The 22,691-nt window shown below is 39.4% G+C and overlaps 1 protein-coding gene across 2 annotated transcripts in view; it reads right to left on the bottom strand.

The window, feature by feature from the left end:
• TNKS (tankyrase) overlaps window positions 1–22,691 on the bottom strand; it is a 123,000-nt gene that overhangs the window by 39,964 nt on the left and 60,345 nt on the right. For both annotated transcript variants that reach the window (XM_068137316.1, XM_068137317.1), the window contains exons 4-6: window positions 22,292–22,328; window positions 21,346–21,421; window positions 2,467–2,561 (exon numbers count right to left, since the gene is read on the bottom strand). In XM_068137316.1, coding sequence (XP_067993417.1) covers window positions 2,467–2,561; window positions 21,346–21,421; window positions 22,292–22,328 — 208 coding nt within the window. The remainder of the gene's footprint in view (window positions 1–2,466; window positions 2,562–21,345; window positions 21,422–22,291; window positions 22,329–22,691) is intronic.

Genomic DNA, 22,691 nt, shown 5'->3' with positions numbered 1-22,691 from the left:
GGGGGGGGGGGGGGGGGGGAGGGATAAAGTCTCATTTCACATTCAATTTTCTCAAGAGAAGTCAGTGTTCTGTTTCTGCATAAATACAAACCCTTGTTTATTTAAAATGCTATGTGAAAGGCAAAACTCCCCAGACAATGCTAACATAACTCCTGGGTATGTTATGAAGATGTACAAATATCCATAGAAAGCAGACTGTAACTGCTGCTCCAAATGGTGGAATGACCTGATTTTATGCCATTTTTTTTTTTACAGTAGAACCTATTTAAACATGCAAGATACAAAAATTACAGAGACTCTTAGAAGTATTACTGGAGGCCTTACCTAAAAATGACACTAGTAAAGTAAATAACAGAGATCTAGTCACAAGCAGAAGATGACTCCATGCAATAAAAAAGTCATGTATTGAAAAGGAGATGTGAAGAGGACAATTATTACAGAGGATAAAAATAGCTTGATTTAAACAAGACAGGCTTGTTATGGTTTAACAAACTAGTATGCTTAATACACTGATAACAATAACCAACCTTTCACTGTTTATGAAAAATGTAAAGAATGATTCCTAGAACTGCAAAATTAACTCAAAGAGCATTAAGACAGCAAGTACTAGACAACAGGGTGAACTTTATTTTAAGGCAGATGCTCTCAGAAGCAGTGTTACACTTACCACAGGAGAGAGATATCTGAGGGAAAGATTTCTCTTATTTTCCATTGTTACTTTTCTTAACTACAACTTATGGGTGTATATGTGAGACAGAGCACTCAAAAAACCTGCCCCCTTCCAAAATGAGGCCTTCAAGGTCTCATCAGCAAAAGCAGTTACTGAAGCGGTCCAGTTATCTACTTCTACAGCACACCCCACCTTTTCTTTTCAGCACATTGTGACTTTGTGTGCAACAGCAGTAAGACAAAAAAAGGACCAGGGGACAGAGCTGCTTCCTTGGCTGTGGTCCTCTTCAGAGTAACTAGAAGTGATGACCATTTTGAAGATACTGCACAGTTCTCTCTTGAAGCTATCCCATTGAAGAGAATCTAAGAAGTCTATAATATCAATGTAAGCTAATTTAGCTCCACAGATGATAAATTACATTTCTTTGTAGCATAATTACTTATAAATTATGTATAAGTAAGAAATAGCAAGGAAAAATAAAACACCATACTGATTGTAAATGTGTGATGCTACTAAAAAAGTGGGAGCTTAGTGGAACGTCAGGCATACCCAAGTATGTTTGGGTAGTTCAATACAAAGTATATTATTTTTCCTTTCATTTCTCCTCTCCCCATCCACCACTCAAGTTCAACTTGATTACTTTTCACAATTCTCATATTTTACAGTCTCATCAAAGCATCTACACTGGAACTTTCTACCACGTGATGCAGAAATCTCAGAAAGATGTGAGGTATCTAAAGCTTGCTTAGCAATGCTGGAGCTACCTGAATAGATGATCTATGCAGTTTTACTGTGGTTTTTCTTGATTTACATAATGTGTCATCCTGCATTTCACTATTCTAAACAAAAAAGCCACTGGGGTGAACATACAGACAAAAGTGCTAGAAACAGAAAATCTTCAAAAGTTTAAGTACACCTGGGACTGCTTTTGGAAAGAAAGGGGAATTAAAAAAACAGATGAGTGCTAGGACCTTAATTTAAAATCTCTTTTAACACCAGGCTGGGCTCAGCACAAAATAAAGATACAGAAAGTGCCTCAGCTTGCTAATGAACATGGAACACACACAGAGTAATAATCTTACCTCTATGGAGTCTGAATACAAAATACTTGCCTTAAACCATGGGTCAAATTTGTACAATGTTAGGATTAAGTCTTCCTATCAGACCATCATGAAAATCATCATCTTAGATTTCAGAAACATATGGCTGAGAGCGATGTACAACACATATGATTCCAGGTTTCTGACTGCTGTGCACTTTTTGTTGGTATCTTAGGTAACTTACCACAGAAATAGTTTATCTTCTACTATATCTTATTTTTTTGCTTGCAACATTAATCAAGATAGGTCTCTGAGAACCACTAGTTATAAGCACATGAGCATTACAGATGTTACCTGGAATTATATCCATATAGATGCAATAAGAAAATGAGACTACAGATAGATTTTTCAATGCATGCTTTTTCACTAAGCCCAAGTATCTTCTCCCCATCATCTTCCCTAAAATACTATTAGCCCATGATTTTAAGGGTAGTCTATGCCTGAAAGTAAAGAATAAGGTTTAAAAAAGAAAACTAAAAGTGCAACAGATTTGAAACAAATGCAATCACAGCTAATCTGTTATTTAGGCTCTAACTGAAGTTTATTATGATGAAGCACACTTAGACTTTAGAAGCAAATGCTGCACTTTAAGACAGCTATTTGATATTATGCTGCCATGTGAAACGAGAAATAATTAATCTTGATTAACATAAAACCACTGCAGCAAACAGATATAAAACAATTATTTTCACATACCCTTTGTCTTTTGCATGCACATCTGCACCATGCTGAAGCAGAAGTTGGACTATTCGAACTCTGTTGTAGCCTGCTGCTAGGTGTAAAGGAGTGGACTGCAAAATAAAACAAAACAAGATGAAGAATGGAAGCCATATAAATTTGCAGCCCTTCATTTTTATCCCACATCGGATCAAGATAAATTAAGCTTCTCTTCTGTGATTAGGCAAATTATTAAGCCAAGGACTATCAGCATTAAACCATCATTACACAGTATTACAAGACAGACATCACATGCCACTATTACCAAGATTTAAAAAACAAAAATCAAGACAAATAGTCCAATGTGTAGTGAAGGAGTAGCAGTTTCTATATACACATAAGTAGTATAGATTTCTAGGAATCAATAAATGACCAAAACTTGGAGTAGTCTGTATTAGATTTCCCTATAGTCTCAAAACTTTGCTACTTTGCTCAAAAAAGAGTAACAACTTTAACACCTACCAACTGTACTATAGAGAGGACACAGCTGGTACTGTCAAAAAAGACAGCATGGGTCATCTCTAAGGAAAACATCTGGGTAACTCAGTTTATTTAGGAAAACAGTAATGCAACTTTCCATAAAACACATCTTCAGAATGACCTATACTCAAAATAAGGACCTTTAATATTTCTAACCTGAAGATCCCTAAAGCATCTCAAAAGTACAAAATGCCACAACCACCAAAACAAGTCAAATCTTTAGGATCTATTATTCTGTTTCAGAAAGGCTTCTACTACTGAACTAACAATTTGTACTGATCCAAAAGGTGTTATATTCTTTTCATATCTGCCCCTATTATACTTCTGCATCTCACACACATTAATGAAAAAGTGGATAAAGATTACATCACTGTTGGCATTAGTAGAATGCTTCAGTACCATTTAGTCTGACAATTGCCTTGGTTTGGTTACTACATCCAGTTTTATCAACAGAGTTAATAACTATTGAAAGGTCTGAATTCCAGAAGAAACTGAAGCAAGCACTGAATCTTTGGAACCATTGCAGCATGCTTTAACCTCACTACAATTAAACTGCACCCATACTTGTCTGCATGCCACTTCCAGAACATTGACGGCAGGCTTCCAAGATGATGCTTTATTCATATTGAACATTATTAATAGGGATGCTCTCAGTAAAGATCCATCAATGGAGTTGTGTTCACTGTTAATATAAAAAGATGATCTAAAGACCTGGGGCTGTGCATTTTGTATTTCTCGGGCTATTAGACCTGCACTTGCCAAATAACTTCATTAAAAAAACCACTCAAAACATTTCAAGTTTATAGTTGCAAGACGAATGACATAAGAGAAGCAAACCGGTGACGTTCCAAGTCTTCAGACAACTTATAGTCCCTCCCACTGTTCAGAAAGGTGAGCTACCTGTTCTCCTTCAGCAAGGCCACACGGACACCAGTACCACAAATGGATGCAAATACACCTCTTCCCCAAATCACCAGGAATTAGTCATTTAGCTGCAGGCAGACGTCTGATGTTTCACGTGCTTGCCTTCTGATCCACAGCAGCTTCAGGGAAGCTGTGTGCCATGCCGGGACTGTCTCTTCAAGGAGGAGCTAATGGATGCTCCCTGTGCCCTTTCCTAGAGATGGGACTAAGATCCCCACCAGTTTGCATGCATTGACTCTGCAGTTGTAAAACACCTAACTTGGAGGAAAACACAGTGCCAGAGACAGGCAGAAGGCCAGAGACCTCTTGACTGAATAGCAGGCATGACTGAACATGGACACAGGTGTGTGGAAGCAGCAATCCTGAAGGACTGCTTCCCCTGCATCCAGGTCTAATTGCTTAATATTAAGAAAAGAGATTTAATTTAGCTATCAATTAACCCCTCCTCCCATGTCTTGCAATACCTGGCAAGAGACTTACTAACAGGAATCCCTTGAGGGCACTTATCTTCCAAGACTCGCATTCACAGTTATCAAGCAAATCACACTGTCTTCCTTGCTACTGTAATTAAAGGGAGTACAACTGCACTTTTATTAAGTGAAGAAGACCCTCATGTGAGATGCTCACTTTAAAGTTTTATGGCAGCTGTAGCTGAGTCAAAGCATGTACTGTGCATTTCAAGGAAGATCACTATACACAAGATGGCAATCACTGTCATCTTGTATACCTAGAATTTATACCAAAGCAGGTATTTTTGCCTGCAGTCATTTTGAAAATGTGTTGCCTGGGAATATGAGAAATGCATTTTTAGATTAAAAAAACCACACATAAAGCAGTTTGATAGTTTTTTTGTTGAGCCTTAGGTATTCTCACAGTGCTTTGTTATCAACAGGTGATTTGATGATCCCTGTTCAAGGTCAGCCACTTTGGAATTGCTGTCCCTTGTTCACCTGCATCAAACAAAAGGGTCCCTGAGGAATCACTGGAGCTGCAGGCTGTGGAGCTGCTTCTACTGAAATGAGAAAATTGGTTTCAACAAATTGTCCACAGGCTACATGGGAGAGCTAGCTTCAAGAACCATCTGTTTCCCTTCCTACAGTGCAAAAGAGTCTTCAGTAGCTCTTAGATGGTATCATTGCCATAGTCTCAGAAGAAAGCTGCATTTTCAGATTCAAATTATGAATTGACTATTTTATGGACAACTGTAAATTAAGGGATCTTATGTCATCCATTATCTGTATGATCAGTAACAGCTACAGACATGCAGCTGCAGATCTGAATGACCAGTAATAGCTGCAGCTCAGTAACAATTAAGAACTAACATTGCCCATTCTTGCTTCCTACTACCAAAATCTCTAAATGCTACCCAATAACAGTCTTAATGATTAATTGTCTCTCATTCTCAAGTTGTCATCCCAAAGGCTATTCAAATCTACAAATCTTTTTATCATACATATAACATCATACATCTAATTTACAACACTATATAACGAGGACAGACTGAAGGAGTTGGGGCTGTTCAGTCTGGAGAAGGCTCTGAGGTGACCTAATTGTGGCCTTCCAGTATCTGAAGGGGGCCTACAGGAAGGCTGGGGAGGGACTTCTCAGGATATCAGGTAGTGATAGGACTAGGGGGAATGGAATGAAGCTGGAGGTGGGGAGATTCAGGCTGGATGTGAGGAGGAAGTTCTTCACCATGAGAGTGGTGAAGCCCTGGAATGGGTTGTCCAGGGAGGTGGTTTGGGCGCCATCCCTGGAGGTGTTTAAGACCAGGCTGGATGAGGCTCTGGTCAGCCTGATCTAGTGTGGGGTGTCCCTGCCCATGGCAGGGGGGGTGGAATAGATGATCCTTGTGGTCCCTTCCAACCCTGACTGATACTATGATAATGATTTAGAAATATCAGCATTTAATTTCATCTTCTATGGGAATAATAACCTCACAATAAAGAGGCAACACTCTGATTTTGAGAGCCAGCTGTGGCTTTGACATAGTACGGCTACTCTCATGTTCAGATGCATATACGCCAGTGTAGTGGCTCTTAAAGACAAACAAGCATGAAAAAAGCAGAAAAATACCTAAGGACACTTGCATGTTTATTGTTAACTCTGCTGCCATACCCTTCTGGAAAAGGATATTGAAAAAAGGAGGAAGCAGGGATTTTTAAATGCTTCATGTAGACTTTATCACATGCAATTTTTTCACCCTGTCTATAATTAGCTTCAGGTTTGGCAGATTTAAATACTGCAGAGATGCAGAAATATACCAAGCTACTTTTGTCAAACAGAAGTTATATTCTGGTTAGACCATGCAAACCACAGAGAGCAGCAGCAACAAAAATAGTATCTTATACTTTCGCAGTTTGCCTTACAAGCTCCCTTCAAAACAGTGTTTCACCTCCTATGAATTAAGGGAAGAGCAGAAAGGTTTCTAATTGCAGAAGTGACCTTCATTTCACAGCTTTGTATAAAACTTTTTTCGAAAGATGCCCTGACACCGGGCATATTTCAATCTGACATATTAAAGAAAAACCTCTAAGCAGGCAAACATCTCCCTCTTCACTGGACTAGAATTTATGATAGAGCCTTTCTTCCCAGTTACAACAGTCTGTGTCTGCTTGATGCTGCTCTTATAGACTTCTCTAAAATGACTGCATCCATCATGTGTACATCAGGAAGACAATCCGGATGTGAGTGGAATATCTCCTGTCACCACTTATCGTTCTGATTAATGAGGTAAGGAAGCAAGCTGCAACAATATCACAATCTTGAAGAGACATTCCTGAACTATTCCATTGTGAAAACAATCAGGCTTTCCCTTTGCTGCCTGAATACCAGCCTGCATTCTAATTTTAAGCAGTGTACCCATCTTATACCTCCATTTTTAGACTCATTGGTAAGCTTTATTAGGAAAATCTCTCATTAGCATTTGTTTATGTGGTGCCAAGACTAGACATAGCATCACATACAAAAACAACTCCTTCTAGAAAAACATATTTCAAATAACCCCAAAAAAATATTTTATATTCATACTATAATGCTCCTGCTCACTAGGTACTACAGAAATAAAGGTCCCTAATCTCAGCTAGAGAATGATACACTTAGTGAACAGGAAAAGGGCTGTGCTTATGTTTATCTGCCATGTGGCTTGTCAACTTCAGCCACTCAAATTGTGCAACCTCCTTGCTCATACTGAGTTATTTAATCTCGCTGCTGACAATTGTGTTTTAGGGACAAACTTAGAGATGCTGCTTCAGGAGAACACGTTCTGTCAGATGGCTGACTGTAGATGAGCTAGGTGCCACAAGTTTGAACTCTAGAGAGAAATAAGCACAGTGATGAAGAGCTTAAAAAAACCCCAAATCCAAACATACTACAAATGTCCCTTCCCCCGAAGGAAAAGAAAGCATGAAAAAAGCACAAAAAGGTAGTTCCTAAGGACAAGGAAAATGTGTAAGGAAGACAATTCTCACTCCACTGTGTCTCCAGTGGTCATTTCACTGCTTCATTTTCAGAACACAGACAATAGTACTTAATTGGACTGTTGAACAGGACACACGTAGTAGAGTAAAAATTAGAGAAACATCACATCAGAAAGCACTGTGAAATTTGTAGCAGTTAACAATATGCAAAATGAACTGAGCAGCTCACCAGTTTACAATCTGCAAGTCACACAGTATCTTAATTTAGAGCTCTGGTATATCAGATGAGCTCTTTGTGAAAAAAATGAAAAAGGAAAGGAAAAGAAAATCCACGTGTTTGCCTTGTAAACCACCAAAGACAAAACCAGCTCAATTTCACATACACAGCAGCGCTAGAACGAAGCATCACTGGGTGAGAAGAGGAGTGATATGGAGAGTAAAAGAGAAATGTTTGCATTCCTTTTCATTCTGTCACTTGGCAGAAGGAAAACAAAGAAGTCCTTGTTAAAAATAAATTCTTCCTTGCAACTGAACACCTTTCAGAAGTGTATTGTGGTATGATGCCACCTGGATTATGGTACAAAGCCCAGAGGAGGTCAGGTATCAGTGAAGAACATTTCTCTCTGTATTCAGCTGTGTAGAAACCACACCTAGAATGTTATTTTCAAATTAGTGATGGACATTTCCAGACCAAGCAGATGTTCATAAACCATAGGAAATGAATGTATAGTACAGGTGAAATTAAAAAAAGAATAAATGGCTGGAGAGTTAAAAAGCACAGGGAAAGCAGAACAAAAATACTCAAATACAGTGACAGAACAAGCTCTCATTTGGAGAAGGTTTACTTGGGTGACAAACCAAGACCCTTCGACTCCTAATCTCAAGCGAGTATTCAAATGTATTTCCTCTTGGGGGCTGTAATGTCCAAACTAGTGGCTACAAAATGCTTCTCTATAGATCTGACCTTGAGAGACAATAAAAATTTCTGATTGCATCTCTGAGCTTCAAGGGTGTGTGGCAAGACTTCGTATCAGTTCAACACATGAACATGGTGATCCTGTTGTACTCCAAATTGGGTGAAGTGTTGACAAATAAGGGGTAAGATATTTACAACAGAAGATATTTTTTCAATCACAGAGATGCCTGCTTCAGGAAAAAGCAGAGAAAATTACAAGCATATCTTGCACAGGGGTAGACAACTAACTGGAATGCCCCTGTCTCTAAGAGGTATGAAATGAAGGAGGAATAGGAAATGAGTGCTTTCACTTTTCTGCTCAGGAACTCTGTCACTCCTCCTGCTACCATAGAATCAGTGCCAACATAGAGAAGGCAGGTGCATGGAGACAAACAAGATATGCCCCAAAGCAGAAATGGATCAAGTGCAGAGGTACAGGAGAGAAAACATGGAAGCACTGCAGGACCACACAACTAAACAAAGTTTGATCTGCAGAGGCAGGATTAAAGTGGATGTTTGAAGATGATGATGTAAAATAAACTCCAGAAGGAAAACCCAGTCTCCCTGCCCAGCAGGTTTCTCCAGACATCAACATTTGACTTTCAAAGTCAGGGAGATTATTATCTTTGGGTACTAAGGCAGATTATTAACCCATGTAAAAAGCTAGTCTTTTAACAGTAGCTATACAAAAAAAAACAACCCAACACTCAAATTGATTACCTCAGAGAAAAGGAAAGAAAGTAAAACTTACAAGTGCATCATTACCTTGCAGAAAAAAAGGCTAAATGAAAGGCTGGAAAAAAAAGGGATAATGTGAGATAGAAGGCAGCAATGATGTTTGGAATGAACTATAGAAGCAAAGACCAACTTAACATAAACAATATGGCAAAGGGATGAAAAGAATTCCAGCTCCCTAAAATATTAATTAGCTTATCTCCCTAACAGTTCCATCCTAAGTTGCAGCCATTACTTTCACAGACTGACCTAGAAGCAGAGACTAAGAGGAGAATGGTAAAGCACTTAGATCTTTAAATGGGAACATCACCTTGACCTCTGATCTTAGAATTTCACAAACAGTAGGTCCCAGAAATGAGACACTAGTAACCTCTGCCTAAACAGGAATTATAATGCAACACCTCCCTCACCCCTCACCTTCCTGAAAGTCTTTGGTATTTGCATGTATTGCAACCTACCACCGATTGATAGAACTGTTCCACAGAGGATGTCTCAGACAAGCTAAGCAATATACCTGATAAACCCACAGTAGTATTAAAAGATTGTTCCTTAGACGAATCTCTTCCATTTCTACATGTAAATGATGAAGGTTTAGCTAGGAATAGAACTGCAATATTAAAAAGAAATTTGGAGCTTCTACCATGAAGCAGCATTTATAGTTTATCCAGATTCAGAAGCACAAAACAGACCTCTGGCAGCACTCTGACACTGGGAGATGGACTTTAAAATGGATTATCAGAGAAGCAAGAGTGTATACTGTTTCTTTGGTGATAGATGTTGACAGCTGAGGGATTAGAGCCTTGCTGAGCTACATCAAGATGAAATGACAGTAAAGACCCACACCCTCTTTTCCTAAGGGAATGCTGCTAATGTTATTTAACACTGAAAGGAGATGTATGCTGCCTTGCAAGGTATGGCAGAACAGTACAGAGGAATTACTTAAAGTATTACTGTGTCCAGGGTGGACATTTTTGTTGCTTTACACCACCTGGAATCTGTCAGAAATGCAAGTCAAGAATGCACAAATCTGAGGTGAGACACTGAGACATGAATGACTTTTGCTGAGGCAAACAAGTAGAAGAAACTGTCCCTGTAATGTTATTAAAGACATCAGAGGGTATTCAAACCTCTCATACTGCAAGGCAATGCCTGCCTACTAAAGAACAAACTCATCTGGGTTGGTGGACTGAGCACACGGGCATGCACGATTTTCTCATGTCAGCTGCTGTAACTTTAATTTGTTAAATCACACACTGGAAGACACAATTCAAGTTCAGCGCATGGGGGAGAACAGATGCTACTGCTGCTGGTCTGAGCAATGGAGCATGGAAAGCCAAGCTTCTACAGTTTTTGAAAGCACCTTAGCACCAGCCAGCAGACTCCACAGCCCAAGCCTCAGCCCATCAATCTTGCCAAATTGCAAGCTGCAAAAGCTTATCATTCCAGGAGAGCAGGATAAGGCAACTTGCTCCTGCCTTCCAGCATAAATATATACATTTTAATCTGTCCTGTCAGCCAGTGTCAGAAGCTATAGAATGCTATTCTTTAATTATCTGCTCAGGCTGCTGTTCTCTCATTTTAATGAAATATTTTGGTGTTGCTCTGGCAGCACAAACAACTGTTAACAAGAGGCTCCTCTCCAAGCAGCCTTGCCAGATGACTGGGGAAGGCCTGCACACAATATTAAAACAATCTGAAGAGGTTGAGCACTGGAACACCAGAGAAGCAAAACTGTCTTTTGCTCTTTCATCTCCTTTTCCCACTTGCTATCTGAATCTTTTTTCCTACTACAGTCAACTAACAATCTTCTATTCAGTTTTCTTTTTATACTTCTTATTATTTTTGCCACTTCTCCCACATATTACTGTGCCTCTCCTTCCCTTTCTGACTTGCAACTTTCCAAGTTTTAGTTAACAAAATTTTGATGTTATTAAGAAAGAAGATTACCAGAATATATTAATTGGAGTGTTCCCTCTGCTAACATGACATTCAAACCTGCACTTCACTCATTTTATTGAAAGCAGAGTCAGAATGAACTCCTAAGAACAATGCTTGCAAGTTGACGGCATTTCAGCTCCAGTGCTCAGCATTAAATATTTATGCCTTATATTTTGGAATTGAAACATTAACTATAAAATAATGTGTAAAATTAAATATACAAAATGCTATTTTGGCATTACAGTGATAATTTGAAAATTTCAGAATGTAATGTCTTTATAATCCTATCAATTAGACTCCACTGTTCCTTTGAAGAAGAGCCTTGAAAAATACAGGAAAAACGGCAGAGAATTTATCTTGTACTTCCTTCTAATATGTTTCAAAATTGAAAAGTTATGGTTATTAGTATATGAATATTGTAAAGAATTTAATCTGTAAGAAATAAATCTTTTTTGTAAGTGTATTACTTAGAAAAGACAGCCTCAATTTACTTGTTCATCAATGACACATCCATCATCACTTATAAAGCTTTATTTTGGCATTTTCCTCCCTTTTTATCATTCTGCTGATGCTTGCTCAGTCAGCTTAAACAACAGTTTTAGAAGTGGTTATTTAAATACACCTCTCCTTGCACGTAAGTATTTGTACTACTTTTCATTTAGAACTAAGCTTATCATTCCAAATTACCCACACAACCTACAAAGTCAATGATGGGGCTGTATTAGCAAGTGATAATTGAGGTGCTTAGGGAAATCAGAGAGGCAGCAAGGGCAGAAAACCGAAGGTCTTTGAGCGACTTAACAGGTAAAATGTTTGGATGCTACCAGTGATCGTTTTACAGAGAAGCTGGCTGGGGCAGGAGCATGTGCAACTACTAAGCTGCTACCAAGTAGACACTTGGCGCAAGACCTGGCAGTAGGAGTTGCTCTTTCGCAGATTCAACTTGTCTGCAGGAGAAATGCTTGTTAAAATAATCCAGCAGAACTGTGTCAACCTTCAGAAAGTGGAGCTATGAAAAAAGTGTGAAGCTCTTTTAACAGTAAAGCATAGCTTTTAACAATAAGTGGTAGATAAGAGAATGAAGTCCTTACACAGCATTGAGAGTACTAAGAGGCAATACTGGAAACATCATGGTAATAAATATCTTTTGTTAGGAAGAGTCTGACAAAGCGAAAAACAAGTGTGACTAAGAGCAAACTAAAAGAGATTACTAGAACCTAAACTAGGCACCATTCAAAAGGCAGAATATACAAGTTAAGAGAATCACAAGGACCATAAAGTCCAGCAGAAAGCAAAAATGCCGTTAGATAGGAAAAAAAATATTGGCAAAAAAAGATTAAGCAGTGCCTACTGCATGGAATTCAAACCAGCCATAAATCCTTCTTCCAACTGACCAGGAGCACAAAACCCACCAGACAGTCCAGTGGGGCAAGATGATGCTAGGGCAAGAAATGGAGCTCCTTCAGGCCAGAATTCACTGTGGAGGAACTAAATGAACCCTTTGCACAGTACCTATCTTAGAAGCAGCAAATAGTTCTCATACCAGGACCCCAGCAAATAAGCATCTGAGCATTTGGGAACACAGTGGGGCTCGGCAAAGAATCTGTCTGAAACTAAATTAAGCATAGAAGAGGTAATGATAGCCATAATAAAAACGAACACCAACAAATTGCCAAGACAGGACTGCATTTACCCAAGAGAGCACTGGAGAATGAAATAGGTGAATTGCTAGTAGTATGTGACCTTCACTGAATATTATCTTGGTACATGAAGATGTGAAAGCTGCAAGCCAATAATTAAAATGTGTTTTGGGGCATTACAGGCCTGTAATCCTGATGTCTGTACCAGGAGAAATACTGTGTAACAACAGCTAGAATCAGTGGACATCTAGCTACACATGATCTGCTTTAGTGTTGAGGAAAGTTTAGCCTTAAATCTCCCAAGAGTTTTCTGAAGCAGTCAGCAAGCTCAGGCATAAGAGTCATTCAACTGGTATGGTTTGCATGGGTACTCAGCAGGTTTTTAACTGCAACCCCACCAATGTTTTTAAGGAAGATGATGACAGGTCCTGAGACAGTTGCCTGACAGCATGGAGAGATGGGAAACGGTGCACAACTAAATGATGGGTCTAACAACACAGAAATGCAACGAAGTACTCTAATATCACATTCAGAAGTGAAAAGCAACAAGCAGAATGGTTTACTTCGCAGTACCTCTCGCATTCACATGCAGAGATTTCAAGAGGGCAGTGATAGCAAGGCTAAAAAAGGCAGCTACAGCATTCATTATTGTCAACCATATCTGCTTTGGCAGGTGAGTTAAACTCGATCTCTGGAAATCCCTTCCAACTCCTAACAATGTGTGATGCTGTGATATACAGAAATTGAATGTGTGTACTCCATGCTACCACATTTCAACTCAACCATAACCTTAGCAAGCTGTGAAGGAAAGGACTCTACTCTTGAAATCACAGTGGAAGGAACAGTACTCAGCTTCGCAATGCAGTAAGCTGACAGAGCCAAATCCAGACCACAACATTTAGTTAATGTGCATAAAATACTGAATCACAGCTCTGCCCAAATCTGCCAGTTTGACTTGTTTTCTCTTGGAATTAGATGGATAATAGGGTAATGCAAGAAGCACCCCTTCCTGACACACCCCTTGTGAAGCATCAAGGAGAAATGGATATAAAAGAACTGTCCCCTGCCTTTGATACATTTTAAGGCTTCCTGAAGAGCACAGATTAAGACTTAACAAGCTAGATTTCAGGATTGTTAGAGAACCATACAGAGAGAATGACTACAGAGTAGCAACCTCTCTCCAGTTCAGGTGCACAATTTCTATTTGTGGACACGATGGACTACATTTCAAACCATTTCTGAAGAAAATGAATACAGGTGAAGTGATCTCACTGGAACTTTTGGGGAAAATATTTAAGATCTCATAACAGAAACTTAGGTGCAGGTAGATCTGTTTTACATTTTATTAAAAAATTAGCATCTTTGGCATCCTCAGAGGAGACTGAGGGGTGACTTCATAAATGTTTATAAATATGTAAAGGGTGAGTGCCAAGAGGAGGGAGTCAGGCTCTTCTCAGTGATGCCCAATGACAGGACCAGGTGTGGAAGTTCAGGCATAGGAAGTTCCGTGTAAACGTGAAGTAAAACTTTTTTCACTGTGAGGGCAATGGAATGATGGAACAGGCTGCCCAGGGGATTTGTGTATCTCTCTGAAGATACTCAAGACCCTTCTGGATGCATTCCTGTGTGATCTGGTATAAGGGATCCTGCTCTGGCAGGGGGGTTGGAATAGATGATCTTTCGAGACCCCTCCCAGCCCCTAACATTCTGTCATAGAAATTAAGCCAAGTCATCTATAGTGTACAAAGTCAGGGGAGAGATTTGTGTGTCATGCACTTTGACCATGCATAGCTGATGGATGAGATGAGATCAAACAGCATAAGAGCATAATTTGTCACTATTTCTGACTATTTCTGGGAACTGTATTTTCAAACAAGTGAAATGGTGTTTTAAAGGCAAAGTACAGATGTGACCATTTAAAAATGTTCTTTTTGTGTGTGTACTGCACTGGACACTTCTGCCCCAAGCACATCACAAACATTACAGCATTTCTTTGTAACCTTTTTTATAATGTTGGAAATCTCACCTTTCTCTCAGTGCTTTACTAGCTAAGATGGACCCTTGATTTTGAATAGAGTCTTTGATTTAAAATATTTAACTCAATCATGGAAAAGTACAGCTGTACATGAAGAGAGCACAAGAATGTTTGCATCTGATTTACAGTACTTAGTTTCACCACTGAGGCACATATTCACCAAGGCAAGAGTTGCTTAGAAGCAACTCAGTCCCTCAGTCCCCCTGATTACAGCAAAACCAGGGATAGACTCAAAGGTGGTGAAGCCCTTCATCCAAATCAAAGTTTGGAGTATGGACCATACAAATAAGTTATTGTGCAGCACCAAGGTATCACAGAATAAGAGAGGTTGGAATTGACTTCCACAGAAAGTCATAGCTCAACCCTCACCTGCCCTTTTCCACCCACTTTACACAGGTACTGAGAATGACTTCCTATACAAGGCGGGATAACAGCATATATTGGTCAGTTGACCTGAGGCAGATGGCATCTGATGACTAGCTCTTCCATACCAAATACAGGTCACCAGTGAGGCTGTAGAAGAAGCAACAGCAATTGCAGCACTTGCACAGTAGCCATTGAACACAGTAAGAATGGATCTTAAATCCCAAAATTGTAAAGCAATGATTTTTTTAATGAGAAATAGATGTGCTCTCCCCCTCCTCCTTCAAACCCCAGAAAAATCAGCTTGCAGAAAGAGGGGAGTGGTGGTTCATATCTTCCTAGAGGCAAGCACATTACTCAGCTACGTCTTTGAGAGATGCACACACAGAGGTTTGTTCTAGAAATTTATGTTGTGTATACTTCTAGGTTCATGTGTTAATTGCTTTCATTTTTATTACTGTAGCAAAAAAAAACCCCAAACAACCCAACACACAACTGTAAAGGTTTGCAGCGTCGCTTGCACACTATTTCTTCACAAGTCTTTCAATACGTGGCATTTTTCTTCAACCCCCAGCTCCTAGAGCCAAGATGATTACAAGAGAATCTAAACCTCTGTTCAAGTCTGTAGGTTTAATAACTGTAAAGAAAAAGCCTGTGAAAACATGGATCGATTGTTCCATACTGACTCAGAAATTGGAAGGCATACCAATTTTCTTTTCAACTGCAGAATTTTTCATTAAAATGGTTGAGAACAACCAGAATTCTGGAACAGGGGCTGGAAAATCCACTTACCAGCAGCAAATTGGAGACTTGCTGGTAAGTCATAACTCACCTGATCTTGTTAGAATTCAATTTCTATTTATCAGCCCTTTGTTTACAGGCTGATTTTTCAATATAAAGAAATAAATAGAGGAAGCAAGAGAAGGAATCTGCAACCCCATCTAACAGACTGTTACTTGGTGTCATAGATACCCCATAGCAGGAGTTGAAAGGCACTCTGTCCTCTCCACAAAACACACACATGCAAGACCTTGTGCAGTGGTTGCTTCAGTGAACTACAAATCATCTCAGACTTGGATTTCTTACATCTTAGTATCATAGTATCAGTCAGGGTTGTAAGGGACCACAAGGATCATCTAGTTCCAACCTCCCTGCCATGACCAGGGACACCCCACACTAGATCAGGCTGGCCAGAGCCTCATCCAGTACCCTGCATCCATGAACCTGGATGATGCCATGCACAGGAAAAATAAATGTCTGTATGGTAGGAAGGAGAGGGCTGAAGAAACAGCCTCAAACCCAAGAGACAAGTACATCTACTATGATCAAAAGCTCTACTATGAGCAAAAGCCTGCTACTGGCATTCTGGATCCAGGGCTGTGTGCATCTGGTTTGGAAAGGCATAAACCCAAGTATTATGGACTGGTACTCATTGCTGCTAAGGACTGAAAGCTGGGAAACAAAGGGGACCTAGGAGCCAGAAAACTACAGGGAAATAAAATTAAATAGGACTGCAGGCATGCTAGAAATAGCCTTTAAAGAAGTAATTGCCTTTTTTTTTTTCCCCCATGGGATCACTGTCTCATCAACAATGTTGGATGATCCGATGGTGAGGAAAAAATGGAGATGCAATGATTGCAGGCTCTTTGGTTGGAGAAATTTTTACATTTCTTTCTAATGAGCAAGGCAGGGAGGGAAGGTACAGGAAGGAAAATAACATAGCTATGGAGGAATTGCATCCTGTGATGCTTTCTGGTATTAATTTCTGCCTCACATTGAGCAAATACTTGAGATGAGGCTATTCACAGGTGATGCTGTGGTATTCTCTGTTTTTCACATGCTTCATAAGAAAAAATCCACAAATGAACATAGTTGCAACAGATCAATGGAAGCCACATTTTCAAAATACGAAGGATCCACTTTACAGAAAAAAATAATTGTTCTGTGTTCCAAAGAGCCCCAAAATCTCAGATATCTGTGCTGCTTTGAAAGAGACAAATATTGAAAAAAGGAGCAAAACCCCCTCTTTTCAGTAACTTCTGATAGGAGAGGTGGGGTTCCCTTATTCAAAGAGATTTTATTCAACCACTACTCAAGTATTTTAGTGCCAGCATGATCTGAGCATGTGTAATGTAGTACAGGAGCAGGATATTACATACCAGCAAAAATCCAACTTCAAAACAAATATCCAAACTCCTGCTGCTAATAAGCACCACATCACCTGGATGCAGTCCACTTTGAAACCTTCCAAGAAGTGATGTGGGGAAATGTGCCTTGCAGAGGAAAGTTCTCAGCTGAAATGCTAAAACCAGTGCTTCCTTATTAAGCAGATAATTCTGTATTTAAAAAATGGAAGCAACATCAATTTATTCCTGAAATACCTTTCAAGCATCCACAACAGCTTTCCAAAGGAAATGAGAGGGCTAAGAAATAGTTTCAACTCAGCCTACAACCAGGATACATTCATTTTAAGCCTATCTCTTGCCACTAACTACTGGGCTAGGTAAGCTGTGACTGTTGCAACAATTCATAAATCCAGCTTCCATGACAAAATACAGCTTTACCTTCCAGTAGCAGATACAAACCTGCTTTAAAATACTCAAAAACCTTTTTGAAAATTGTGTTTGGTTTGGCTGAGATGTAGTTAGTTCTCCCCACTGCATCTTTCATGGTGCTCTTGTTTCACAGTGGAAGGGTGTTGATAACACACCAGTGTTTGGGCTGCTGCTGAGCAGTGCTCACACAGCACTGAGGCTGTGCTTTCCCAACATTGCCTCCTCAACTGAGGTGTGGGCAAGATCTTGGGAGGGGACACAGGCAGTCCAGCTGACTCAAAACTGACGAAGGGGTATTCCACACCATATGATGTCAGCTCAGATCAAAAAGCCAAAGGAGAGAAGGAAGTGTGAGGGCATTTATAAATGGCATCTGTCCTCTGGAGCAACCACTACACATATTGAAGCCCCGCTTCCTGGGGAGCAGCCAGATGTTGTCTGCTGATATGAAGCAGAGAACAAGATTTTTGTTTGCTTTGTTTACCTTTGCTTTTGCCTTAATAACTGCTTCTATCTTGGCCCACAGGCCTCTTGTTATATATTTTCCCTCTCCCCAGTCCATCTAAGAAGAGTGATAGAGTGGTTTGGTGAGCATCTGGCCCCAGCCAGGGCCAAACCACAAAAATTCACCCACAACTGTGTCTTAAGAAAGACACTCAAGGGGGATAAAGTATTAGAGGGAAAGTAACAAGGGCTGTAAAGCAATTCTGGAGCTGACATAGGTAAGACACTTAAACAGGTAGCTTGGCTTTTTAACAGTGCAGAAGTTCAGTACCTTCTATTAACTTCAATACTATAGCATTCTTCTAGAAGTCATTAATTCTATAGATCATATAAGGATCAAACAGTTCACAATATCTCAGAGGCTGGACACAATGAAACTTCAGACCCCATGACCCATATACTTCAGGCCCCATATACTGTGTTTTAGTTTCAGTTTTGACAGAGCAAATACCTTATGAAGCAATCTAAACAGAAGTGATGTAACACACGTTTATGTTACACACAACACTGCCTTCCAACAACTCAGAATTTTTAGTGTCCTATGGTGTAGACCTCTATAAACAGTGATGGTTACCAGCACCAGCTGTAACAGTTTTAGCAGCATGGACTCCTGTCCAGTAGGAATCGGACTCTGGCTGCAAGTGTCATTGCAAGAACACAGTGTCATTGCTATTTCCAATCTGAGCTGGTTTCAAACCAGCAAGATACTGTTGGAGTTTTCTACTCCTTTTATCCATTCTATGAAGTACAATCTCACATCAGATGTGGTGCTCAGGAAATCCATGAACTCAAGACATTAGTGTGCTTGGGAAACAGAAAAGATCCCCAGGAAAAACTAAACAAGAAGGAAGACACACAACCTTCCCTCCAAACAACAACAAAAGGTGAACTGCAGACAGCAATGAAATAAGCAATATTAACAATATCCTGATTATTCTGCTGTTTAGTCATAGTGAAATGTGTGTTAGATAAATTCAGGAAAGTCATAGTCCAAAGCATGAAAAATACACTAACAACACTTGCTAAACAGCAAAAAAGAAAGACCATCCATTCAGTACTGGGGTCTCAGTTTAATTTCCTCCTCTACAAAGCTAAACATTTCTCTTCTCATAATAGTGTTGGATGCCTCAGAGACATGCAAATCCAAAGAACACAAACTGGAGAAGCGTGTGCACAGGAGTTTGCGGCTGTGTCTGTACTGCAGAGCAGAAATGAAGCTTGAGGATCTCAGGCCACTCTGCAGAGTCTGCACTTCCTGGCCCTGACAGATGCATTAAGTCTGTGGTCTTAAACAGGTTTAAGTTTGAAGCTTGAAAACTCAAGGAATCTGCAAAAAAAATGCTGCAAAATCATTAAGAGATTCCAAAATCAACTTATGAAATGGATAAATTGTCAGCTACACCAGCAGAGACTTTCATTTACAAGAATGATGTGCTGTACAGACTGAAAAGTTCACTTAATTTGCAGCACAGCTTAGAATGATTAAGCCTCAAATTATCTTGTGCCAGTACAGGATCTGGAAATTTTGCCTCACAAATTAAATAACTGTTATATAGCACACTTGCTACAATTACTTCACCTTAAACACTCTGTACATAAATGGGGGGGGAAAGGAAGGAAAAAAATATATATGGTAGGTATCATTAATAAAAGCAAACTAATCTCAATGGCAAGCCACCTTCAGAGTTTTAATAACCAGTGCATCTACCAACAACTGACCACAGGAACAAATTATCGAAGCGTCCACACTGACGAGCTTTAACTGCAGTATGTATCCTGAGCTATGGGCATAATTTTTCACAGTAATGTAGAAGCTGCAATACAACATAAATATCTTCTGGTAGCTTAATATGAATTAAAAAGATAAAAATTTAAAAGCTAAAAAAAAAATATCCAAGCACTGCATATTAAAGAGAACATATCTGCAAGGGCTTGTTCCTCTCCACATTGACAGAAATCATAACTCGGCCTTTGGCCTTAAATCCATAGTGATGGGAACTCAATTACCCACTAGTGCTCAGTTGTATACCATTAGCTTAATTGTATCATGACTGTACAGTGTTAATACCTAAATACAATCTCAATTGAATAGTAGTCCTAAAAAAAACCACAACACAAAACACAAAATAACAGAACTGTGGCCAATGTGTTTAGTCTTAAAATATGGAGCGTATCTAATCAGTTCTGACACAGCTGAACTAAATAAACCTCCTGTTCATTTGCCTGTCCTCAGATCATAAAACTAATTGTTTTAAAAATCTGGAAGATTCATAAACTTTCAATCAGTGCTAAGCATAAACAACCTAAAACCAGGCTATGTTTACTTTCACACAGTAGACATAGGCATCACGAATGAGAAAACATGTTGAAACGCTTGTTAAAAATATGAATGTTTTCACAATGGAGCAATTTTACTTTTTAATAATCAGCAACAATATGTTTTTTAATGAAAAGGCAGCATAACCTGGGCTGTTTTTGTTGATTTCAGTGAACTGGGCTGTTCCACGACAGCTCTAGAACGGGCAGAGATTTATAATTTATGCTATGCTCCAACCACACTCCAGCAAAGCTAAAGAAAATTATAAAGGAAAGCACTGCCATGATTTTCTGTTCAAAAGTAAGACAGTAAGATGTACTGCTACATGTGAGAGATGTAGAGTAAGAAAATTCTGGTATAGAGTGAAAAACAAAAACCAAACCAAAAAACTCCCAACATTTGTAAACCAAACAGTCTAGACAGAGCATCATCTTGATGTCGAAAGCATCAAAAAATTATAGGATCTGCTTCTCACTCCGTATGTTCTTCCCTCCTCCAGTTTCACCCTGATACTTAATTTAACTCATTCAAACAGCCCTGCCAGAGAAAGTCAAAACAATGATATCAAATTTAAGAAAATGCAGAAGGTGTTAAGAATATCAATACAGTGCCAGTCTACATGGCAGGGCACTAGGAGCTAAGCTGAATGCCAGCTGCCTCACCCAGGTGACATTCAAATACAAATAACTTTCCTCCTTTAGTTATTTTATTCATCTGCAACAGTACATTTTGGTTTTCTTATAAGGAAGTCTTAAGATTTCACTTCACATGTACACTAGCGTCTGACATTTAAAAGAAGAGACATACACAAAACCCACGTCCGCTGATGTGTCACAACTGCCAGCGTCAAGTATGACAGCATTTCATTTTATGGTGAAAAGGCATCACAGGTTTTCCCTCTGTGCACTCTCTCGGTACATACATCTGTGCTTCCCAATACAGAAAAATTTGCCTTTCTTCAGTAACAGAAATATAAAGCAGGTATTAACTTACCTTACGTCCATCACTTGCATGGCAGTTCACATTTAAAGGAGTCAATAAAGCCATCAGTTTTTCTTCATTACCGCTCCTGTAAATGCAGAGTAGAGGATTATGGAAGGAGGGGAAGCAACAGAGCCTCTCTGCAAAACATTTGCTAAGGAGCTGGATATCAACGTGTAGAATAATAACATTTGTACTCTGCCAGGTACAATGTCAGATAGCTAAAGGATCTTCAGAACGTTTCCAAACCAAGGATAAATACAGAAAATCCTAGTAAATTTGCAGTTAAGTGTATTACAAAAGATCAGACAAAAACACACCTTGATTTCTCTCCTTCACCTCATCTAGTATTTCCCCAATTTTACAGATGCTCTGAAAGTCATTTGCTGAATTAAATGTTCTGAATTAAGTAACGTTTTGTCGCGTAAGGCCCGTAACATTTGAAACAGCTGCATGCCATTATGCTGAAATTTTTCAGAAAGGTTAGTGTTCCATATAAAATTGTCTCGTGCTGTCAGAAAAAAAGGATTAAAGCATCTCTGGAACATATGACTGAACTTTACACCTTTTGTGTATGTAGGCTTCCTTATGCTCTGTTCTGGGAAAAAAGCCTCTTTTCAAAATACAGCCTAAGGCAGCAGTAAACACCCAAAGAAAAATTCTAATATTTAAATTGCCCCTAAAAAGAACAGTCACAAAATGATGAAGAGGATTTCAGCAGCTTAAAGCAAAAACTCAAAATTAACCTTATAACCACCACAGTGGGGGATTTCAATTACATAAACAGGCTTTTCCATTTCTACCAGACTCCAGAAGTCCAGAAGGATTTATGCTAATGAAGTGGTTTGCTTGCATCATTTCATGGAAAAGCAATGACAAAACATTACTGTTTTAAATATCCCTTCTCCTCTCCTGCTTCCACCCCCAAAATACGCTTTATATTCTAAGCAGCACTCACCTAGCAGCTTCCAGGAGTTCGTCCTTCTTGTATTCACCTAAATGATTGCAAAATATCATGCTGTTAGCATTTGGCAGAAGACAGATTAAGAAATGCAGTAGGAAGCAAATACAGAATTAAAACAGAGAAGAGGAGAAAAAAGCCCACACCCCGCTGGGTGATGGAGCTGTGACGTTAGCCAGCTTGTGGAGGCAGCATCACCAGTACCTTGGAGACGGGCAGCAAATTGACGCATCTTCTTGTCCAATCCTCAGATGGAAAGGCTTTCTTCGGACAACCAATGACTGCAAAATCTTGTGTCCAGAAACACAGTCCCGCTGATAACAGCATGTCAGCTGAAGACAATGTCCCCACCCCCTGCCCTATTCAGTATGTCACATTATACTTGGGAAGCATAATA

Source organism: Melanerpes formicivorus, unplaced genomic scaffold, assembly GCF_026170545.1.
Source record: "Melanerpes formicivorus ecotype bairdi unplaced genomic scaffold, bMelFor1.0.p_v2 SCAF_4, whole genome shotgun sequence".
Classification (NCBI taxonomy): domain Eukaryota; kingdom Metazoa; phylum Chordata; class Aves; order Piciformes; family Picidae; genus Melanerpes; species Melanerpes formicivorus.
This window is presented reverse-complemented; position numbering and strand designations above follow the sequence as displayed.